A 23,414-nucleotide genomic window follows, 5' to 3' on the forward strand; every position below is an offset into this window, starting at 1 on the left:
CCTCTTGGCTTAACATAGGCAGCCTCCTCCTTAATAGTGAAGAATTGATTTCAGTTCTAGTTAAAGAGTATTTTAACTTATTTTTTATAGGAAGATAGTTATTCCACAAACATGGTAAAGAACACATAAACACACACACATACAGAAATGAAAATTAGAAATTTATTGTCAACCTCCCAAAATCTTCCATAGATGAGTATGAAGTTTATTATACTTTTTAATATCAGGAGAGCTGGAAGTACAGTACATAAAAGGATTTATATTAAATTAGAAATGTTACATATGATTTCTACTAGAAAGCTTTTGAAGATTTACAATAAAACTAAGACATGCATTCTCTTGATTTTCTAATCAAAGAATTGTACTTACTAAACGTACAAATTTAATTGTTCTCATATACCAAATAAAAAATACTAAGTGTTCATTATTACTTGAAAAAATAACAAATTGGCCTGTGAGTTGTATGAGTCCAAAAACACCAGTTTGTCAATGTTGTTGGGTTGAAGAAGGATTCTCTGTGGACGTCAATAATCAAATGTAGGGACATAAATCTTGAAAAGTTCCTGTTCTTATGGCCAAAAACAAGCAAAATAAAGAAAAGTGAAACCATCTCAGAAAATTTCAGAAATTATAAATAACAAACTATGTTACCACATCAAATCACTAAACAATTTCTAGGATATTGGAAATCAGGATTCATTTCCACTTAAAAAAAATCAAAGATACATGGAAGTAAGCAAATTTGAAATATTAACACTGCCTGAAAGCTTTCTAACTGTATTTTTTTTCTGTTGAAAAGTTGTCTCATGATTTTTTTGTCTTCAGAAACTCTTTGGTACTAAACCAATGAATAATTTGTATACATAATTTAGAATAATTATGATATTAGCTGATATTAGCTAACAGTTTTTTGTGAAGAGTGTGACCTATGAACAAAGTCTAATGCTTGCCATTAAATTCCTGTATAACTTTAGCAAGATAACTTCTGTCTCTTCATTTTGTTATTGTCCCTGTATACTTAATACATAACGATACATAAATGAAATAGTTTTCCTACAACCCTAATAAACATTCATCTAAAGGGTTATCTAATATACAGTACATAAAATAAGAAGGTACATTATCAGATCTTTGTGATATTGCAGTCACGAACTCTGGTTGTTAGGAGGCAGAGGAGAAAGTTATGGAAAATTCCTGTGACTCACGATGACTTTGGCTAAGCCTCAACCACATTTATTTACAGTGTGTTTCTAAAACAAACTGAAAGTGTGAAGTCAGACGCATTTCCACAGCTCCAAGGCAATCAGACAAGAAACCTGGGTATTCTAAGTCATTCTTGGATATCATTATTTTTTAAGTTATTTTTAACAGGAATGCTGATAACACTAGAAAAATGGCAAAAGAAATTCTGAAAAAAATGTATTTGTTGGGTTTTCCTTCTATTTTGGACTGGTTTTACTCAGAAACTGAAATATAAAATTATCTTTCAAATGCTTAATTGTTGGTAGTGGAAATAAGAACCACAAAAAATGTGCACATTAAATAAATATGTCCTAAGTAACAATGAAACAATACATACGGATTTTGACACAGCAGAATAGGCTATGTGAATTCCATACCATAGGTTTCTCTTTAAGTTTTAGCTTTTTAAACTTTCAAGGTTGTTTTCTCCTTTGCAGTGGCTAGTCAAGTTTCTTCTGGGGTCTGCTGGAGAATAGTTGTTTTTCAACTACAAAGCTAGGCTTACTTTTCCATTGCAACATTTATGTTCACTGCCCAAATGGCTTCAGTCACGTCTCATTATTTTTGATGTTTTTCATTTTTGAAGATTTCTATAAGTAAAGAAAAAATAAGAGGAGTTTTTCAGAAATACATATTGGAAATAGCCAGGAAGGACACTAGCGTTCAAATACCGTTTATAGGCACTCACATGCATATATGTTTTTGGAGTAATAATCGCGAGCAAAATAAGAAAAGTTGGGGAAAAAAAGGAAGAAAAGTAAACTCTTTAGAAATAACGTAAATGAGGTAGGAGATAATACCTTAAATTTGTGAAGTGTTTTTCAGTTTACAAAGTGCTTTTCTTTGCATTTTAGTTTATCCTTATAAAAACTCTTTATACAGGTAACGTAAGGTAAAAAACTGAATCCACAATGAAGTTAGGAAACTCGCCGAGCAATCACACAACCAGTAAGAGACTGAAGCTGATTGTGCTCTAAAAAAATGTCTGATTGCAGACCCAACACTCTGGCTGTGGCGCAATGCCTACGGAATAGAGCCCAGACCTAGCGGAGTTCTAAAGACTGCAGAGGACAAAAAGGTGAACTATAAATGTTAAACTGAAGAAAAAGCAATAGGTCTCAAGCTGTAAGATCTAAAGATTCTATGAACATATACACAGACTTGACTTGAACACAACATCATATCAAACTCTCCAGTACAGAAAGCTACACTGCAAATAGAAATTCTGAGTTAGACAAGACATCATTCTTGCCATCGCGGCTTTGTGGAGCATGGGGAATGGGTGGTTTAAAAAAACTCTAATAGCACACACTAGCACTATACTTAATGGTCAAGAGGTACAGAAAACTGGTCTCTCTAGCTCTCGCATTCCTCTTTTGTACTAGTGACTGTTAAGTGCTGCCACCTGGATGTGGAGAGAAGCCCTCTGAGGCTCTTGCCCCTGAGTGTTCATTAGCCTATGACTTCCTCCTTCCTCCCTTTCTCCCTCCCTCCTTTCCTTCCTGCCATCTTCCCTACCTTCTTCCCTTTTTCCCTCCACTTCTTCCTTCCTTTCCTCCTTCTCTCTCCTTCCCTCTCTCTCTCTTCTTCCCTTGTTTTCCTTCTTTCCTTGTCTCTCTCCCTCCCTTTCTTTCTCTCCTCCCCTCCCCAACTTCTCCCTCCTTGTTTCCTTCCTCCCTTTCTTCCTTCCCTATTTTTCTGCTACATACTAACTCTATAACCTTAAGGAATTTATCTAACTTTTATGTGCCTCATTTCCTCATCTAAAAAAAAGAGGGGCGATATAATAATGCCTATTTTATAGTTATATGGCAAAGATTAAGTTAATAAATGTAAACGGTTTTGTACTTTACAGTGAAGAGTTTTACTGTCTCAGCAACTGTTAGCTATTTTTATTATACACGAGAAATATAAAGACAAAATATAGTTTTGTGACTTCTGAAGAGCTCACAGACTAATTGGGAAAGAAGAAAGCGGATGTCGAAGCAGAATTTCTCCACACATCATGTTAATTCCCCCCAACAGCCTGAATTTATTTTCCTCTGTCAACATCTCCCCTCAGTGCTAACTGGGGCTGGGGGCTGGGGGCAGGATGGGGGTAGTCAGTGGCCTGATGAGAGAAAGATAGTCTGGATTCCATGCTTGCCTTGATTTCATGCTCTCTCTCATCATCCACTATCCCCAACTGCTGCCTTTAGATGTCTAGGCCTTCCTTACATCACAAACAGCAAAAAAACTACACATTGCAGAATACACATTATAGATGAAAGAACACAGGACTTTTAGGCAGTGTGCCCTGATTTATTTCCCAGTTCTATCACCTACTATCTTTGTGACTTTATCTGTAACAAGGGATAACAACAGTATTTCTCAGCTTTGTTTTTCCTGGGGGAAGAAGGGGAGTGAAGGCAAATGAAATGGATATACATTATAGCACAGAGAAGCAGAATCTGAAGACTTACGTCTGATTCCTAATTCTAAGACTTACTGGCTGTGTGTCTTGAAGAATCTCTGAATTTCATTCCCTTATCTGTGGATGAGTTTTGAGAGTAATAACTGAATCATAGAGTTGAGGAAATATCAAATGAAATAATGGGTCTGCAAGTGCTTTGTAAAATGTAAAGTGCTACAGAAATATTACTTGCTATTACCACCTAATATTCACATAAAACTATTATAAGCCTGTCGTTTGAAAGTTCAATCTGTCATCTTGACAGTTATTAGTCTCACTCTCCCTTGTCAATAAACTGATTTAAGATAGTACATAGTTAAGCAGAAAAATGGGAGGTGAAGGAATTAGAATAATTAAATTATCTCAATATAAAATAATAGGATTTAAGCAAACTTAGTTTTGGAAGGGACCTTACAAGTCACGTCTTTCTGCCTGATCTAGCCCAATCTTCCACTCAATACAGGAATGTTCTAAGAAATATCTTTGCTCTGGTGGCATGCTAAAATTGACAGAGCAGATTTCATATTGAATAGAAACTGTATTCTTTATTGCATTAACTTTCAAGAAATCTCAGAATGTGCAGGAACTGATTTTTCTGACAATTATTTAGGTTTTAAAATTCAAATTGATTTAAAACCCTGAACACTTTTGGCATTCATCAACCACTCCTTTTGGAACTGTCACAAACTAATATGGAGGCGACGTTTTTTACATTGAATTAAATATTCACTGATTACTTTTGAAGAGTCACAATTACTTAGATATTCAAATTAACTGAGTAATGTGGAATCATGTACACTCAGTTCCTTGAAGATCAAGCCAAACACTTCATCCATAGAGGAATAGATATAGAAGGTAGTTTCATTTTGTTTTGTTTTTCTCTCTAAAAAATATCTTTCAATAGTCAGAAGTGTCCTTCAACTGTCAAAATCTACATCTTTGTGAGAATAACCTACTGTTCAATCCACAAAATGAAGCTTGATATAAATAAAATTAGATGAGTAATTTTTTGAACGAGAGGATTAAAGCGAAAGAAAATCTCCATTTCCTCTTATTTCAGAGGAATCAAGTTCAAGTATACCTAAAATTGCTTTACATTCTCTTGTAAAGCTGATGTTTCCTGAAGAGTTCATCTGAACCAAGGCCAGTAATACTCTGCTCATTTTCCCTTTTGGGTACTTGAGTACCAGTCTCCTCAACTTGCTCAACTTGATGGTGACCAGTCAAACCTGCAGTGAGCACATCTACCTTCTTTAGGAGGCAGCTGGATTGTGAAATGCAGTTTCCTGGAATCTCTTCCAAACATTTTCAGCTGGATTTTCTTCCATGGACCCATTTTCATACTTGTGCCCATCCTCTACTTTCATTAGCACCTATTGTAACTAATGAATTGGTTGCGATTGAAATAGCTGCTTTATTCTTCCTCTCCTCTGCAGTGGTTAAGTGGATATGGCATCATTTTTCAGAAATGAGTCTTATATTTATACTCCTGACAACTGTTTTTGCATACGGAAAATGTTTGATAGGTGTCATACATTATCTGTCAAATACAGAATGGGAGTCTGGGGTTCATTTCTTTATTCAAGAAATATTTATTGAGAGCCTACAATGAGTCAGGCACTCCTCTAGAATCTAAGGATAGAGCAAATTGATAAAAATCCCTGACCTCATGGTTCCCTCATGTGAGGAAAGTGTCCCATAAACAAAATAAAGAGGGAAAGTGTATAGAATGTTAGATGGTATAAGGGAAGATAGGCAGTCCCAGTTAGAAAGGTTACGATTTAAAATAAGGTGGTTACAGACAGGATCACCAAGAAGGTAATGGCTGAGGAAAGACCTAAAGGAGGCAAACCTGGAAGCCATGTAGATCTCTGCAGGGAAGATTATGCCACTTAGAGAAGACAGCCTGTGTAAGCATTGAGGATGGAGCGCCCCTAGAATTTTTGAGGAACGGTTAGGAGGCCAATGTAGCTAAAATAGTGAGAAAGAGGAAGAAGTAGAGAGACCACTAGAGGATTTTGAGGAAAGTAGTTACATCATCTGCCTAAGATTTTAACACGTTCACACTGGCTGTTGTATTGAGAATGGACAGTATGAGGCAAGGGAAGAAGCAGATAGACTAGTTAGGAAGCCAATATAAAAATCCAGGCGAGAAATGACAATGGTGTGGACTAGGTTGATAGCAGCGAACGTGGTAAAAATGGTCATACTCTAGATAGTGTTTGAAGATAAAGCTGATAGGATTTGCTGATGATGTGGGTGTGATGAGTGAGAAGAAGAGAAAGGATGTTTACGATTCTTCTACTGCATTATTTTCCAGCATGGTCCAGAGACCTCTGGCATCAGAATCACCCACGAAACGTGTTGAAATAGATTCCAAGTTCCAACCTGAGAACTTCTGAATCAGACTTTCTAGAGCAGAGGTTGCAAACTTTTACTTTAAAGGACCAGAGAGTAAATATTTTAGGCTTTGCACATGGTCTCTGTCAAAACTACTCAACTCTGCTGATATAGCATGAAAGCAGCCATAGACAAAACGTAAATGAATGAATGAGGCTGTATTCCAATAAAACTTTATACAGACATTAAAATGTGAATTTCATCTAATTTTCAAGGGTTAGAAAATGTTCCTCTTCTTTTAATTTTTTTCCAACCATTTAAAATGAGAAAAACAAACATTCTTACCTCATGGGTTATACGAAAGCAGGTAATGGGACAGATCTGACCACTGCCAGAGTTTGCCAATGCTGTTCTAGAGAGCAGATCCCAAGAATATGTATTTTTAACATGCTCATTAAGTGACTTTTTTATGCATAAGAACTTAAAGAATCACTGAGATAAATTTTGAAAGTTACTGTCATCTGTTCTTGCTTTGCTTAGTTCATGGTCAGAATAATGATGGGCTTCTTGAATGAAATAAGAACCAGAATTGGTTTGGAATAATAAGGATTGTCACCTGCCAATAAGAATAAAGGTTAGAAGAAAGGGGGAAAGAAATTAAAAATGATAAGATTGAAAGTTGTTCATGAGGAAAATTAGGGAATTGGGGAGAAGCTCAAAAGCTTATTATTTAGAAGTAAACTCCATACTTTAAAAAGATGCATTTACCATTAAAAAGAATCAATCAATGATTTGTACATAACTCCATAAAGGTCAAAGTCAGAGGTCACCATATAGATCCAGTCCCTTGTTCCACCCAAGTTCAGATACTGTCAATGGTCTTTAAAAATATATTATTTTGTCATATGAAAGAACACTACTTATCATAAATTGCACATCACGCACACAGCTCATCTCTGCTTGTAGCAGCCCTGTATTAGGTCTCAGGTCTTACGAGTTTGCACGATGACATCTCTTCTTTTTTTATTTTATCATCTAATGCTTCAATTGCTCTTTCTTTCTAGTGTTACACTCAGATCATAAAATAATGGAGAAGGAATAAGAAGAAAGTTAATTCACCTAAACAGACTTGGTAATCATAATCATTTACTGAAATAGTGATCGTTCTGGGTTTAAAATAATTGATTTTGCTTCTTCATCCAGTAAGTATTTTTCAACCTTATCTCTACTTTGCTGCCATGCTATTGTCTTTTTTGTCTCAATATTTAATTCACCAAAGTTTTATTTCTGATACTGAATCAAATAGAAACCGTCAATTTTTATTTTAGAGAATATAATTTTTTAAAATAAACTCAAATGCAGTTTTAAGTCCTACTAGATAGATCTAAAACTATTAGCAAAGAGTTTTTTGATTTTTTGAAGAACTTGGTGCAAATAATAATAAGTTCATACATCTCTAGCAGACATTATAAAAACTCTAAGAGTGGTAATAATGAGAAGCGAGAGGACGTGGACAGTAGACAAGACTTTCAACAGGACACCTCAATAACCTCTCTCCATCTAACACTCCTAGCTCCTAAGAGCTGAAAGATACATGCCTTCAAATCTTAATAGATTCCTTTGTGAACCAACATGAGACTCAGTTAATACCAAACTACAACAATCAATATGCAGAAAGTGCTAAATAAAGTCTGTTGATTGAGTTCTATGAAAATGATAAAATAATTTTTTAGTGTCTACTCTGTGCCAGTCTCATTACACAATTTCATGTGAGGCAGGTATTTTTATCCCCATTTTATAGATGAGGAAATAAAATCACAAAGAAATGTGACAGTCTTTGAATTAGCGCTCAGTCTTGGGTCTGCCTGGTTGCAAAGCCTGTACGTGGTCCTCTATGCCCCACCATCTCACAGACTGTTTTCCCAGTGGTTAATGTTCCTGTCCAGCCACAGAATGAGGAGAGAATGGAGTGAAACAAAAAAAAAAAAAGAAAAGAAGAATAATGTTTCTTTTTCTAGAGAACTGTTTTTCCTTTTCAATATGGTACATGGTTTTGCTTTTATAATTAACATTCTGCTGATGAGATCTCCCATTGGTGAAGGCTGACAAGTCAGATTTTCCATGAATAGCAAGCACTGCAGGAAATAAATTAATCTCTAGGGAAGAAGAGGGACAAGGCTGTCAGTACTCACACGGCTGCCTATTAGGAAATGATATTTCAGAATTGTTCAAAGAATGAAGTGACTGTGGGTTCCCCTTCTAGCATATTCTTAAACATTTAAACCTTCTTAGAAGAGGAAAATAGGTTGCTATAAAACGAAGAGCAATTTTATAACATTTTACTACAGGCTGTCAGTATTTCCAAACTGAGATAATACCCCCTGGAAATGTAAAGGAAATTCTACTAGTATCATTATTTTGTTTATATTATGAAAAATCCGCATTGATGTTAAATAGGAGGATAAAACATATATCAGATTTCAGATTACCAGTTTGAAAGTATCCAATATTTTATTTATTTATTTATTTTTTGCTGAGGAAGATTCACCCTGAGCTGACATCTGTGCAAATCTTCCTCTGTTTGTATGTGGGTCACTGCCACCGCATGGCTGCCGACAAGTGGTATAGGTCTGCACCCATGAACCGAACCCTGGCCGCTGAAGTGGAGTGCACCAAACTTAACCACTAGGCCACGGGGCTGGCCCTGAAATTATCCAATATTTTAGATAACAGGTTTTCTAGTCCTTGGAGTAAACATAATTATTGAGCTTAGACTTACACACTACTTAGAATAATACTGAATTATTGAAGTGTTCCTTTATTACAATTGAGAAACAAGAATATATTTTATGATACCTAAAGTGCTTACCTCTTGATAGCATATATTCAGTCATTCAGTCAAGGTCTTTAATATAGAATTGCCACTTTCAAAATCGTCCTGATAGGGAACTGTCTTATGTTTTGTTTCCCATCATACAAGTAAAATCTGAAGTTTAGGTTTAACATTAAGATTAAATTAAAGCTCAATACAAAGACTTCTGTATTTTCCTATAAATGCATTCTTTATTTCTAGTTTCCACCTTGACCTCAGTGAAGAATTTTTCTATGGAGCTTGTTGCCTCTCATCTGTTTAATTTACCACAATAAATAGGTTCCTAGATGTGGTGAATCATTTCTATGTGAGTCTTACTTAGACATGAGCAACAGTTATATTACTCTATGATATCAGAATGGGCCATAGAATCACATGCTTTCAGAATTCAGGTTACCTGGCACACCTTCTACTTTGGTGAGGAAAGTATAACTCAGAAAAATGAAGTGGTTTATGGAAGGCTACACATCTAGGTTGTGCAGAGCTGGGACTGGACCTTAGGGTACCTGCATTTTATTTTCGGACTCAAAGTTCATCTCACTACTTGACAAGTTTAATTTATGAAGGATGAGTCATGGCATGGGGTCAGTCTAAAGATGTAGGAATAATTAGAAGAACATAGTTGAAGCTTCGAAAGAAAGGAAATTCCATGAGAGAATGTTGATCAGGAGTATAAAATATGCTCAGTAGAGAACACTTATGTAGGGCAAAACCAAATAGGCATATTTTAAAAGATTATCCTTTCTGGCAAATCTTGCAGTTTCTAAAGAGACACATAAGGAGGAAAAAAGAAATCAGCCTCTTGTTTAGCCAGTCAGATCACCAGAAGCAATCACTGAAATTAATGAGTGACCTACATAATAACCACATCCTCCTCACAGCTAAATGATAATCCTCTGATTCCAAATGAATTTGACCTTGGCTGAAGGAAGCCATCTTGCCCACAGTCACTCCCCCTTCTCAGGGCAGCTGCGTCGATGATTGATTGATGCAGGGCTATAAAAGCCTGGCATCCTCACACCAATACAGGACAACTCTGAAGAGCCACGCCAGCTCCTGAGCTCAACTGAGGTCTTTGTTGTGACTGCTTTATGATTCAACTTCTCCCTGTGTCCAGACCTGCTTTGGTTCCTCTGCCTTATGTGCTGTTCCTGAGAGCACTTTCCAATAAACTTTCCATGTGCAAGTCCACCCCGGGAACTGGACATGCAACAAATAGCTTAAAACAAACATTTGCACTTAACACGTCATCTACCAAAAATAGCGCTTAAACTGATTAAACAATGAAACCCTGTGCTCTTCCTGAGCTACTGCAGCTGAGGTAAGACAGGGATGAGGTCCACTAGGGAAGGTCAGGGCTTCCACGTCTCTGCACAATTGCAGTGTTTTTTGGACTCATTGCCCAAGGTTTCTAATCACCTTCCATGTCCATAGGATTCATAGAGACCCTGAAATTCCCAATAGGATACAGTTCTCGAAGGAAAAAAGTACAGACAGAAACTCAGAGACTGCAAGAGTCACATCAGGTGGTCACAGCCAGCACTTTGCAGAACGTACTGTTGGGAAGCAAAGTTTTCCTTAGCAATCAACTCATAAAGATGCAGAAGTTATTTATAATAGCTATGGTTCAATTGGGGTTTATTATGTACTATACTAAATTTAACCTATTTTATCTAATGTAGTCTTCAAAATAGCCTATGGTATAGTGCTATTATTAACTCAATTTTATACATAAAAAGATAGAGACGTTAACAAATTGCTCATGGTACACAGCTAGCAAGTGGGAGGCCAAGATTTAAACCCAGCAGTCTGAGTTCAGACTCCAAAGGTTAACCACTTAATCATCCTACTTTCAGAGAACTGTTCTTTCAGTAATTTATGGACCAAATAATGTGCAGACTTAATAACAATGTTCCTAAAATAAGACATCGGCATCGTGGAGCAAACAGAGTGAATCAAGGGCCCAGAGAAGGTCATCCACGAGACATGGTAGAGCATTTTCATCAGTGTCTTAGTGAAGAGGAGCTGGGACTGATAGCACCAATTCTGAGGTATAGTCGACTGTACTGCTGGCTGCAAGAGTAGACTCTCATCATACAACGTGCATTCAGCCATTCACGGCCAACATTCCAGTTGTTTACATTGAATTCCAAAATAAAGAATGCCCTTTAGCGTAATGATCAGATACATATCTAAAATGGTTGCACTTCATCTAACTGAAAGAATAAGATCTGGGTGTCCAGAAGGAGCAAAACTAGAAAAGCGGCACTCCCTCTTAATAAAGTTTTTGTTTTGTTTTTGCTTTTGTCCGTGATATGCTACTAAGACTCTAAAGCTGCCACTCTCACCCAAAGCAACTTCGGGAAATGACTGACTTGAGTCTAAGCACTAAAAAGAGGAGAAAGCTCAGAAAGGGTATCATTTGCCCATCCTGGATGCCAAGGTAGTTACTGAATATTCAGAGAGGAGCTATCCATCCCAAGCATGGTAAGTGGAGATCCAATGGGTCTTTTTTTCTTTTTTCAAATGAAGAAACATATACTATATTAGACAAGATAAAAATGAAGTTTAAAGAATCATATTTCTGCTTTACTTAACTTTTGTATTTTTACATATGGATTGTCATACAACTCTAATTCATCAGGAAGACAGACTCTGTAATTTATTACAAATAAGGAAGCAAATTAAATATTGCCCAGAGAAGCATACTAAATAATTTCTAAATAAATGCGTGATGAAATTAATCTAACTAAGGAGATTTTATTTTATTCTCTTAAATAAAGTTAGGAAATCTCACTTGCCTAGAACCACTACTTTAATTCCAGGTCCTCTTTTTCCCTAAACTATCACTTTACAGGCAATATGCTAAAGCAGGTGATGCCTTGGTCTGTAACATATTCTGCACTATTCATTCAGGGTGCAAGACTGGGGCTGCCACATACCATCCCAGGAAGATGCACACACAGGGGTAGATCAGATAACAAGTTTTCCTATGACTGAAACAAAAATTTTGATCTCAGGAATTGTGTTATCTGGTACTTTTTAGAATCTATAATCTTAAGGAAAAAAATTGTTTCCAATGAATAATAATGGCTTGAGACTGAACACGTTGCAACAATTTTCACTGTAGTAGTTGTTTCTTTTATAATCATGCTTGATTAGTATTTGAAATTTGGAGAAATTGCAATATGCATGGTTTTCAAAGCCCTTTACAGAATTTCATTTTTATCACTCGGAGAGAGTCAATGAAAAGGTAATAAGAAAAACTCTATGGGATATTTTTATAGGAGTGTCAGAAGCCAGTAAGCTAACTACATGAAAGAACCCCGATTGCACAGACAGAGTTTCACCAGAAACACTTCAGAGACTTTATATCTTGTATTTTGACTTTTTAACGCCGTTGGAGGAAAAAAGAGTGCTAGCTACAAAACCAAATAAAGAGAGGAAAGGAATAAACCATATGCTTAAGAATAATTACAGTTTCAATTTTCTTACAAACGAAAGGTGAAGTTTCAAAGATAAAATGTAATAGAAATTGAGCTGTTTGTTGTCTCTAAAATATTGCCAAGGAAGACTATTCTCATTTCCCTTGCTAACTCATCCCAGATTTCCACAATATGGAAGTTACTCTGGGTCACTTAATTGAATGCTGTCAACTTCTCCACAAGTCCATTTTCTCTTGCTTTGCTTCCAGTAGAGATGAAAAATATCAGATCACTATCTCTATAAACCAAACTATCATCATTCAGTTCTGCATTAGATTACATAGCCGACAGTTCTTTAAATTAAAAACATCTCAATTATTTTAACCTCTTTTTGAGCCATTAACCCTTCTTGTTAATTCTAGCAAAAATTTCAAAATATTGTCGTAATGATACAAGCTGTCTTACAATACACTTTCTTGGCTGTGGAAACCATAAATGAGGAGAAAAATCTAATGACAGCAAACAATGAACAGACCTATCATTATTGTGAGGGTTTAATATTATGCTACACTTGAAACCACATTTCAATGAGATTTGCAGGGCAGGGTGGCCACTTTGGCAGAGCCATATACTCCGAACAAAATGGTAGTAAGAATCCGTACATTGTGGATTTGTCATGTAGGCAGTTAAAACCAATACCACGAGGCTTAACTGACCTGTGGTTACATTGTTGCCCTGCGACTGCAGCTGGCCCACTCTTGCTTCTCTCTTTCTCCCGATTGGCCAAATCATTTTGACAACCAACTGGTGCTCTTGAATCCAGGCCAGCTTGATTTGAGTGCGGTTTCTTGGATGTGTCTACATGGAGACTCTGAAATGACACAGGCCAGAGTGAATGATTTCACATGTAAATTATCAGCCCAAAATAAACACTTCCCAGAGATATGACAAGGATGAACATTTATCATATGGCAAATTATTTATGGATATTTGAAACAGAACATGTTCTATGTCAAAGTGAGTTCCAAATTATATTTTCACCAATATATTTTGGTAATCTAGGTGTGAAATTTTTGAGGCAATCTAAGTGACTAAAATACGAAGTCATCTCAGACACAGAAAATCATCTTCAAAGACCATTTGTGCATATTACCTTCTTCTTGTGAAGCTGATAATAGATTTTTCATCTAGAATATTTTCACTCAGTTTTTATTCTTATAGTTAAATAATCCAGCATTTCAATATATATTATATAATTATATATTGTATAATGGAGAGCAAGTTTCTTTTCTGTATTATCTGTACTCTTTATATGAAACAAATCATAATATCTACTTTAAAATAACCCACACTTCAATTAGCATTATGCAAACTTGACAAAGCTCCTCTAGTCAATTTAAGAATAATAATTCATTACAACCATGAATTATTAAGGCACAACATCAATCGACCCTAAAACTCATCTCACACATAAGAGATGTCATAGTGTTTGATATTATACTGACATATTATATGCTTCAAAAGAATCATTAGATAGGAGCAAAAACTACAGACCTAAATAGGAAATTGAATTTTCAGTGCTTTGCTTCATACTCATATTCAAACTAGAAGTTTTTCAGTTTGAGTGTGATTATAAATTATTCAATGATTCGTAGAGTCAAAATTCGCCAGTCAATTTTCGTCATCCACATTAGCCATTTTGGCTCACTAAAGGATAGGATCATGAACAACTTTCCTTAAAAGTTCCTCCTACAGACTGTGTATAGCATTAAATTCATTAAAAGCTTATATCAAAGTCTTTAAAGCTTGGAAAAAGCCAATAAGGAAATTAGGGTCCAGCATGACTAAATAATTTACCCAAATTAACAGAATGCACAGGGCCGAGCCTCAGCAGCATGTCTCCCAGCCCTTAGCCCAGTGCACTTCATGTCACTCTATGATCCATTTGTTCATTTCTTCATTCAATGTAGTGGACTGGTTGCCCTGGTGGCCCCAATTCTTCAACCTCTTCTGTATGCATGTCCTTTCCATGTAATTTTACAGTACCCTCCTACTCTGACTTTTGACTTATCCACGTGGCTTCTTCTGAACCAACAAGATATTGACACATGTGACACAAACAGAGACTTGAAAGATGCTTGCACAATTGGTTTTGCTTATTCTTGTCCTTCCACTATGACATAAGAACAGGCCTAAACCAGCCTGCTGGAGGCTGAGCAGGAGATCAGAATCAGGTTACCCCAGTCATCTGAGCGGAGACAACCAACAGCCTGTAGAACCCCAGACATTTGGGTGAACCCAGCCTAGATCCACTGAAACTAACTCAGATCAGCTGAACCTCATAGCCTCATGAACTAAATAAATGTGTTTTTGACCGTATGACATTAAGTCTTTCTGGTGACTATGCAGCCTTGTATGGCAATAGATAAGTGGTACATCCAACAGCCATTTATCTATAGTATCCCAGACAGTGGATGTAGTGTGAGAACACAAATACAAATATGACATGGTCTCATACTCTAACTTGTTCAAACACAATTTCTTAAATTGTTTAAAAAGAGAATTGAAATAGAGTGTGGAAAGTCATTTGTAGATAATTCTCAAGTTCCTTCTCCAATGGCAAAATATACAATCCTGATGATACTACCGGGAACAACTCAAAAGATCAGAGTTTGAATGTTGGTATTACCTAGAACTAAACCACTACACTTGTTTATAGTTGACCCATCCACAGCCCACAAAAACGTAAGTCCATCACTCAGTGTGAATTTTTAAATTTATTGTCGTTATTGTATTACCACATGGCTTTGGAAAGAAGCGGATTCAACTAGCATCTAAGTACTTTCATGATTTTGAATTAGATACTTTTGGAAAATACATTATTATTTCAAGTTATTAGATGAGTATTAAATCATAATTTCTCAGTACTGAGCAATAAACGAGATTAAATAGGGAATGTAGCTTCGTGCTTTTTCATACCAAATTCAGTTGATAATATTAAAACATTGAGGGGAAAATGTAGGAAGTTCATGCAAATTAGGTGTTTTATATTATATCCCAGACTTCAAAGAAGAAATGGGGAATTTAAATAAAATCCTTAAATCCGAAACCTTTAACATGAAAGGCTGAGGAGAGAAAATGATTGCTTGATCAGAAGGAGTCAAGTATTGCAAAAGCCCAGTGCTTCTTGGTGCAAATCTCTGGCAGATTGGACATTTTATAAACATATTAGCATTTCAATAATTAAGAACCCACTTTACTGGAGGTAGTCTTCTCCTCGGGTCAAGCCCTGTCAGGTTTTCCAACCTCTCCTTTGCCCACTTGATATGGCCAGGCTCCTGTACCCCGGTCTTAATGTAAAGGGAGGTAGATGTCTCCTAAGCTACTGACCCTGCCACATTCTCTCAGTCTTGTTTACTGAGCCCCTCCCTCCAGTTCCCTGGGTCACCAAACCATCCTCAGGTATTGATTTTCTGCTACAGTAAAATTCCCACAATGCTCTGTTCTTCACTACCCAATTGCCCTCCAGTAAGCACCTCCGTCTCCCTCTCTTTCTCTTTTTTTCTCTCTTTTCCTATCTCTCAGATTCTACCACTGTGTCTTCAGAACTTTGTTCCATGGTTTGCAAACTTCACTACATACTCAGCTTTCTTTCAGAACATTGTTTATACCTTCTTGCCTTGACTAATATCCCATTCTCCCTAGAGGACAGCACTTCTGCAAATGAAAATGGCTCTTACGCCATCACACCCTAGATAACCTCTTGCCCCTAGTGCTGTCCATTGCATCTTTACCTCCTCAGAAAAATTCCTGCTGCTTTGATGTTCCTGCCTTCTAGCTATGCACCATCTCCCTTCTCATTGGTATCATCTATCTACTAATCTCTAGTCACAATCCATCCTTCATAAAAAGGCTGGATTATTGTGTCCCCTTCTAGCCCCATGATCATGAATGATGTTCACATCTACACAAATGTCCCCTTCAACACCCTGACTGGATCTCCTTATTACCAATAAACTTTTCATTTCTCTACCTTAGGCTTCACTCCCAGAGTCACACCTGAAAACTGTCATAACCTGAACCTTTTCCACCCCCAAAATCTCTTAAGTGTCTTCCTCTCTCACCTAATCTCCTATGCTCAAGTTTATTGTCTCCACTGCAGCCAAGCTTCCACCGCCAAGACTGTTTTTTCCACCAGGACTATTCTTGGACCTCATGGAGAACTGAGATCCACTGATCCCTCTGCTTTCTCTATATCCACCGGCCTTCTGGGCTCTTTTCCCTTTTTTCTCTACACAGCATCCATCCCAGTTGGAAAATTTCAATCTAGCCAGTAACCTGTCAGACTTTATCTTGTTTTGTCCCTCAGCTGTCTAGCCACACCCTTTCCTTGGCTCTGTGTCCCTCCTAACACTCTGACCACTCATTCTTAGTCTCCTTTGCTGGTTCAACCTCCTTTACCTAAACATTGACTGTTGAGAGTTTCTCAGGGTTTTGTTATTGACCCAGTTTTCTTTTTACCATCCCTAGATAATTCCAACACTACGTGGCTTAACTTACCATCTATATGTTTGTGACTCCAGGGGTGGGGGGAGATTCATGAAATGAGACGAAGCAGGGGTTGTATGACATGATAAGCACTCTGGTCTCCAATTCTAACATCCTTTAGCTCTACAATCCCATCACTCTTCCTTCCTGTCTTGGCTTAGCCATACCGTTTGCCTAGAACATTCTTCACAAACTCTTCCTCCTTAATTTTACTGAGTCTCAAGTTCCTGCAAGTTTTCCCTCACCATGTAGACTTTAGCCAGCTCTTTTGTTTTCTAGTCTTTGAATACCTTGTACTTCGACTGCAATGCAATTGTCACAAATACAATTAAATAACACCTGGTTTAGTTTTTAATGTCTATCTCCTGAATAAAATATACATCCACTGAGAATAAGGACTATGTCTGTCCTATTTTCTGTTCTCAGTCGTTATCTCAGTGTTTAAATATAGTAAGTGTTAAATAACTACATAATAAATGAATGGAGACTTAGGTTGTATGACTTTTTCTTTGGCCAGCTTATCAATGGTCACTACGTAGTCATATGTTTGCATGTGAAGAGTGATATCCAGTCACTCCTAACAGTAATGCTGATTACATAGTTGAAAGGCACACATATTTTGACTTGTTTTATCCATAAAAAGTACATATTGCAAATCTTGTGCTTTTAAATAAACTCATTGCTGCAATCATTGCAAACACCATAGTTACATAGTATTCCATACATCTCTTTGATTCAACATGGATTGGTCACTGTCTATGGAAATTATAAATTTAATAATGGTGATGTTAGGCAAAGGGAGAACTTGAGAACTGAGTGTGTATATTCAGTGACCCCATATTCCAGAGGCACTAGATTGTGGCCCGACAATAATAGAAGAAATAAAACTCTGTGTAAGCACTGCCTCAATAATGCCAAGCTTCAACCCGAAGATCAGGTACAGAGAAAAATGAGAAAAATAAAATGTGTGCAAAGCATAAAGAGGAACACAGATATATTTGAGCTGGCATGCATCAGCTCTTTGCGACCACTCTGTTTTTTTATCTATTTTGTCATACTTCAAAAATAAATCCTGTTTATTTTGTATAATTTCCATTTAACTTGTCATTAGAAATGAGTCATTAGGATCCTGTCTGCTAATATAAAATGACTATTAAATTATTTTTCATGTTATTCTTGGCTTGTAGTTTGCATACTGCTTTTAGTGTTCCTACTGAAAGCAATGATCCAATTACAAGGTACTGAATATTCTTCTTATGAACAAAGAAAGGAACAAATAAACATTACACAAAAAATAGTTAACCTGGATGTCCTGAAAAAAATTGAAAGATTTCTTCAAATCCATCTTTCGTCTCATACCTATGGCCATGTTGTTGGGTAAAAATCATCCTTTTCCAAACAATTCATTGAGATTCCCAGTTCATGATTATACCACTTGTGTCTCTTATCCCCAAGGGCGAATAAGGCTTGCTTTTCCTTACAAAGCCACAGAGGGCCTGTCTTGGCCCAGAGACTAAATATCGTTCACATTTCAAACAACATGAAGTATCCCAGATAATGTAATTTACTTCTTACTTTGTAGAAAATCACTCTTTTAACAGACTAAAAAAGGTGACCTCCTTCTTTGCTCATATAAACAGCTGCTCCTTCCCACTGCCTCTCCGTTTTCACTGCAGAAAAGTAAATTCAAGTGATCCTGGGGAAGAAATTTCAAGTGATACTTACGAAGAAATTTCTCATTAACTAACTTTCTTCCTAAGAATTATATTATACTTAAAATAAAAACCACGGTAACAGTAATTCAGAGACTACACATTAAAATTGGGAAACCAGGATCAAAATCCAATCACAAGAAATATAGCTTTGCTATGCACTTTCAAATTATCATTCCAGGAGAACACGCAATCCTCTGTGTAATCTGTCTTCTAATGTGTGTGTGTGTGCGTTTGTGTGTGTAAATGTGTGTGTCTGTTTTCTCTTTTGTTTGTTATATGGTTGAATCACCATGAATAATTTAGAAAATTATCCAGTGGTTTAAAAAAACTACTAAATTTCTCATTGTGCATTATAAAGATCTAATTAAACAGAGGCAAATGTTTGACTTTTCCAAGGAAAACATTTAAACAAGCAAGCATATAAACTGAAAAATAATCTAAAGTTCATCATCCATGTAAACAGTCCTTTCAGACAATAATCTGAAGTTTCATACAATTATCCATCCATACTAATAAACTGCCTTTTCTGCACAGAATATGTTCTTTATACCAATTGAAAGAGAATGCTTTTGAGCTTGTTCCCCCCAATCCCAAAGACAAGCCTTCTTTGACACCTTTCCTGCCCCTTGCAGCCTTAGGTTGTTTGCAGGGGGTTCCCTAGGCCTGTGGTTGGCAGGCCTCGTTTTGTCAGCCCATCTGAAACCCATTTCCATCTCACCCTCTTCTCCCAAGGCTTCAGGCTTTGGCCCTCCCAGGTGAGACTCTTTGCTGGCATCACCTACCCTCATCAGCTAATGCTCTTCCCCCCTCAACCGTGCACACCTTCTTCTTTAAATGGGACTATGCTGGCTAGGATCTGAGCTGGCAGCCAAATGGGGGGCCTCAGACCAGCCACAGGTGCATGTATGTGGTTTGACACTTATATACTCTTGGGCCCAATTGTAGTTAACAGTTGGGACAGATCCCTCTCCCCTGACTGCTCCAAGTACCACCAGAAGTTCAGACGTTTGCAAGAGTTGGGGTTTTCTATCTGCTCTGCCCTTTCTCTTGGGTCAGAGAAGAGGCAATTGGCCCACGGAAAAGAAAGATGTCTATATCTGCTTCCCTGGGTGCCCTGATAAGAGATGACAGCCTCCCATCTCAGCTCTTCATGGACCTCCTCTACCCGCTGGACTTGCTAGGACCAGATCCCAGAACAGCTATTCGTGCTGGAATTATGATTAGAGATCTTACCACGCATCATAGATCAAAGACCATACCATGTTCTCTGGGAAAGAAATCCTTCATTTACTATTAAGATTACTTTAAACTTTTGCTTTCAGAGACATGTTTCCAGAACGCATTATGTATTAAAGGAAGATATTATAAGACCACATGTTTTTCAGTTGCACCCTCCTCTATTCTCCCTGCTGAGAACTAGACAATTAGACATCCAGAAGTCCCGCTATCCTGATCTGATATTGATTTGACCACCCTCTTGGGAAAAATCAAACTCGAGCTCATGGGTGCAGGAAGAACTCAATATAATCACACCTTTTGTTTGATGGACACAAGTTTAAGAATTTTCCTCCCGAGTATTCAGAGTGGAGAGGCTCTTCCCACCCTCTGTCAAGCTCAGTTCAATCTGCTTCCTGCTATTCTAATCTTCTTTGAATTTAGCCAAAGATGATATGAACACTTGAGGCAATGCTTATTCAACATAGCTTTATTTTAGAATGAGGTCAGAGAGACAGCTAATCTGTACATTTGTTATTCTTAAGGAGATAAATGAGAAGTCTGGCTGCCCTCAAAGATATTAACCTGTCACTCCAAATAATGGACACACGTGCAAAATGGTTTGCTATTTCAGGGCTGCTGTGACAAGTTCATCCCCTACAAAACACCAAAGTTGGTTTATTACAATGTTGATATTATGCACACTGGAATAGCTCTTCAAGTATAAATAAATGTTCTTCTTTATTTTGCCTTCTTGCGAATTTTCTAATTATTAATTCACATGGTTATTGGTATGACTTTCATAACTCCTATTTTAATTGGAAAATCATAACTCTTAGACCCTGTGAGGGTAATCTGTGACCAAAGGACAGAAAAATTAATCTTAGTTTGAATTCTAGAAACAGAAATTACAGTAGAATAAACTATGTGACACATTTCTTGTTTAGATTAGTTTTTGGTGAAATTAGTTTTGAATCAGTGGACATATGAATAGCATTTGAAAAGTGTCTAGCAGAGCAAAGCTTGCTGCAAATGGCAGATGGGAACTGCAGTGTACCATATAATAGTTCTGTGTCTAGGAAAAGCATTCTAAATTAATTTCTTAAAAATTACATTTCAAATCATTTTAACCTTCTAGGTATTAAAACACAGCCTTTCACATGAATCTTTGAAATATATACATCCTGGCAACCTGATTTAAAACATTGCTGTATTGTTATTTGGCCAGAAGCAATTTTGATGAGTATAATTCATCTCACTATTTCTTTAAGCATTCACATCAGATGAAATGTTAAATGGTGTTCTTGACACTGAAGCGTTGCTAAAATGTAAAAAGTCGGTGCCATTGTGAACAAGTGCCATACATAGGATGTAGTTCTTGAAGGCTGCTTCCCACCCATCACCTTATGTCAAGCCTGACAACATTTCTTTGAAACCCTTTCCTATGAAGGTTGCCTTTCTCACCTCTTCCTACTCACACCCTATTCCTCATCCCCTTTATAAAGCATCCTCTGGCATCGCCATCCAACACCTTCTCTAAATTTTTACAGAATCCAGGTATGACCTTTCAGTCATCTCCAGGATCTTCCCCCACTTTGCTCATAATGTCCTCTTCAGCTCACGTCCCACTCTTTGCCGTCCCTCTATCAACATGACATCAGAGGACCAAATGTTCACAACTGTCAAACACTTTTTTCTACTCTTTTTTATCCTCTTGTGAGTACAATCAGAACTTAGACCTTATTGTCCCTCAAAATTTCTCCATCATCAAGATCTTGGATTCTAGCACTCTCCTCTCAGCTCACACTTACTTAACACTGTTCTTCCCTCTCAGTCAGTTCATTTCTGCCCATAAGCCTCCTCCTTGCTCACTTGTTTTCCAACCCAAGGGGTCCTTAGAATCTGCTTGTTAATAGTTCTCTCACTGCGGTTATAAGATGCTCACTTTCCATTCTACTCTCTTTGCCAATCCCTAAAAATCACTTTCTGTTCTCTCATCCCCAAAGGCAGCTCAGTGTTGGTAGGAAAAAAAAAAAAGTCTTGTAATTTTCCTAGGTGTCTCTGACATAAATTCCTATTGTGTGGTCTTCTGAAGACATCTGAGTCTTCAGCATTGCTCAGTTATCTGAGAATCTCTGCTCCAGTTCCTGTGAGGGATTCATAGAGGACATTTCAAATCTTTTCCTCTTTTATCCAGCTCACAATCGCAACCTGGCATTCCTCAATCTTAGGAATTTATTTAATCACTTAATTCATTGAGATTGTGGCCATCTGAAATCCATTCCTGCAGCTTTCCTTGTCTTTTCTTAGAAATGTACTTGATTGCTCCTTTCTCACTGACTTACGGTGTTCTGTCCTCTTTCTAAAGTAAATGCCTCTTCCTTTAAGTGTGATGCTTTCTCTCCCCCTTTCCCCTTGACTTACTTAATCAACTATTCTGCCCACTTCTAGTGTATTCTCTGACTCTGCCTCTCCATTGCCTTGTTCATTTTCTGTCAAACTTAAGTAAGAGTAGTCTATTCTTACTGATCCTTTTCCTTCCCCCCAACTCACTTATTATCTGGCTATTCACCATATGGAATCTGGTTTCTGTTCCTACCACTTAACTAAAAATATTGCCACCAATAACTTGTTAATCATCAGTCATAAATTCCCTGGCCTTTTCTCAGACCCCTTGGTTCCTGAGCTTTGTGCTGCACATAACTGTTAACCACCTCATCATTTGTTTAAAGACGCTTTCCTCTCAGTCTCCAGTAAGACTGTACTCTCGTCTCTCTTCCGTCTCTTGGATCCTCATTCACTCATCTCTTTTGCCATCGTTTCTCTTTCTCACCAATCTCTAAATCAGTGATCTCTACACCATTCTGATTGTGTGTTCTTAGCAATAAAAATTGTAAGCATAAAACATAAATGTGATACATGTATCTATACACAAAATTATAGATATATACTCTACTAACATATACGTGGTTATATATATTTACTCTACTAATATATCACATGCACTATAAAACAAACTCAAGGTAGAAACTTTAAAATAATAAATTAAGTTGAAGCAAAAATATTTTGAGCAAAATTTATTTCATTTATTGATAATATTGAGAAAAACAGTTGAATAGTTTTCATTATTTTTTAAATCTTAATTTAATACTTTGCAATACAGCAATTCAATTGTTTCCTTCATAATTCAGTTGATTCATATACTGAGTTTTAGTGGCTATCACCACTAAAAATGATGCTTCACAAAGATATATGATTCCAAATGAAAAAGTACAGTGTTAATTGCTTTCACTAAGTCAGAATGCATATTTTTCAAAAATGTCTACTAATTTTGCAAAGGTAATATGAATTTGAAATTGACTAGTAATATCCCATCTTCCCTGATGGCAAACTGTTTTTAAAAACCACACAGATTTGAGTTGATAGTTAATTAATGTTTTAACTATTAGGTTTAAAACCCAGTGAAATTCTTTGGAAGATTTTATAAATGGTTAGAAATTTTGTTTCCAAGTTTTTCAAGTTTGCAAGATGAGATGTTTTATGGGTTGCACACTGTTTTCAGGAATGAGAGCACATTTCAAAACAATCCATTTCCAAAATGTTCT

At 36.8% G+C, this 23,414-nt stretch overlaps 1 protein-coding gene across 1 annotated transcript in view; it reads right to left on the reverse strand.

Annotated features, from left to right (window-relative positions):
* Window positions 1-229: 229 nt before the first annotated feature.
* The window catches only part of THEMIS (thymocyte selection associated), a 180,141-nt gene continuing 156,956 nt past the window's right edge, over window positions 230-23,414 (reverse strand). The window contains exons 5-6 of the mRNA XM_014781211.2: window positions 13,048-13,202; window positions 230-1,832 (exon numbers count right to left, since the gene is read on the reverse strand). Of these exons, the coding sequence (XP_014636697.1) occupies window positions 1,817-1,832; window positions 13,048-13,202 (171 nt within the window). The 3' untranslated portion in view covers window positions 230-1,816. The remainder of the gene's footprint in view (window positions 1,833-13,047; window positions 13,203-23,414) is intronic.

Source organism: Ceratotherium simum, chromosome 19 (assembly GCF_057802395.1).
Source record: "Ceratotherium simum simum isolate JZ-2026a chromosome 19, ASM5780239v1, whole genome shotgun sequence".
Lineage (NCBI taxonomy): Eukaryota > Metazoa > Chordata > Mammalia > Perissodactyla > Rhinocerotidae > Ceratotherium > Ceratotherium simum.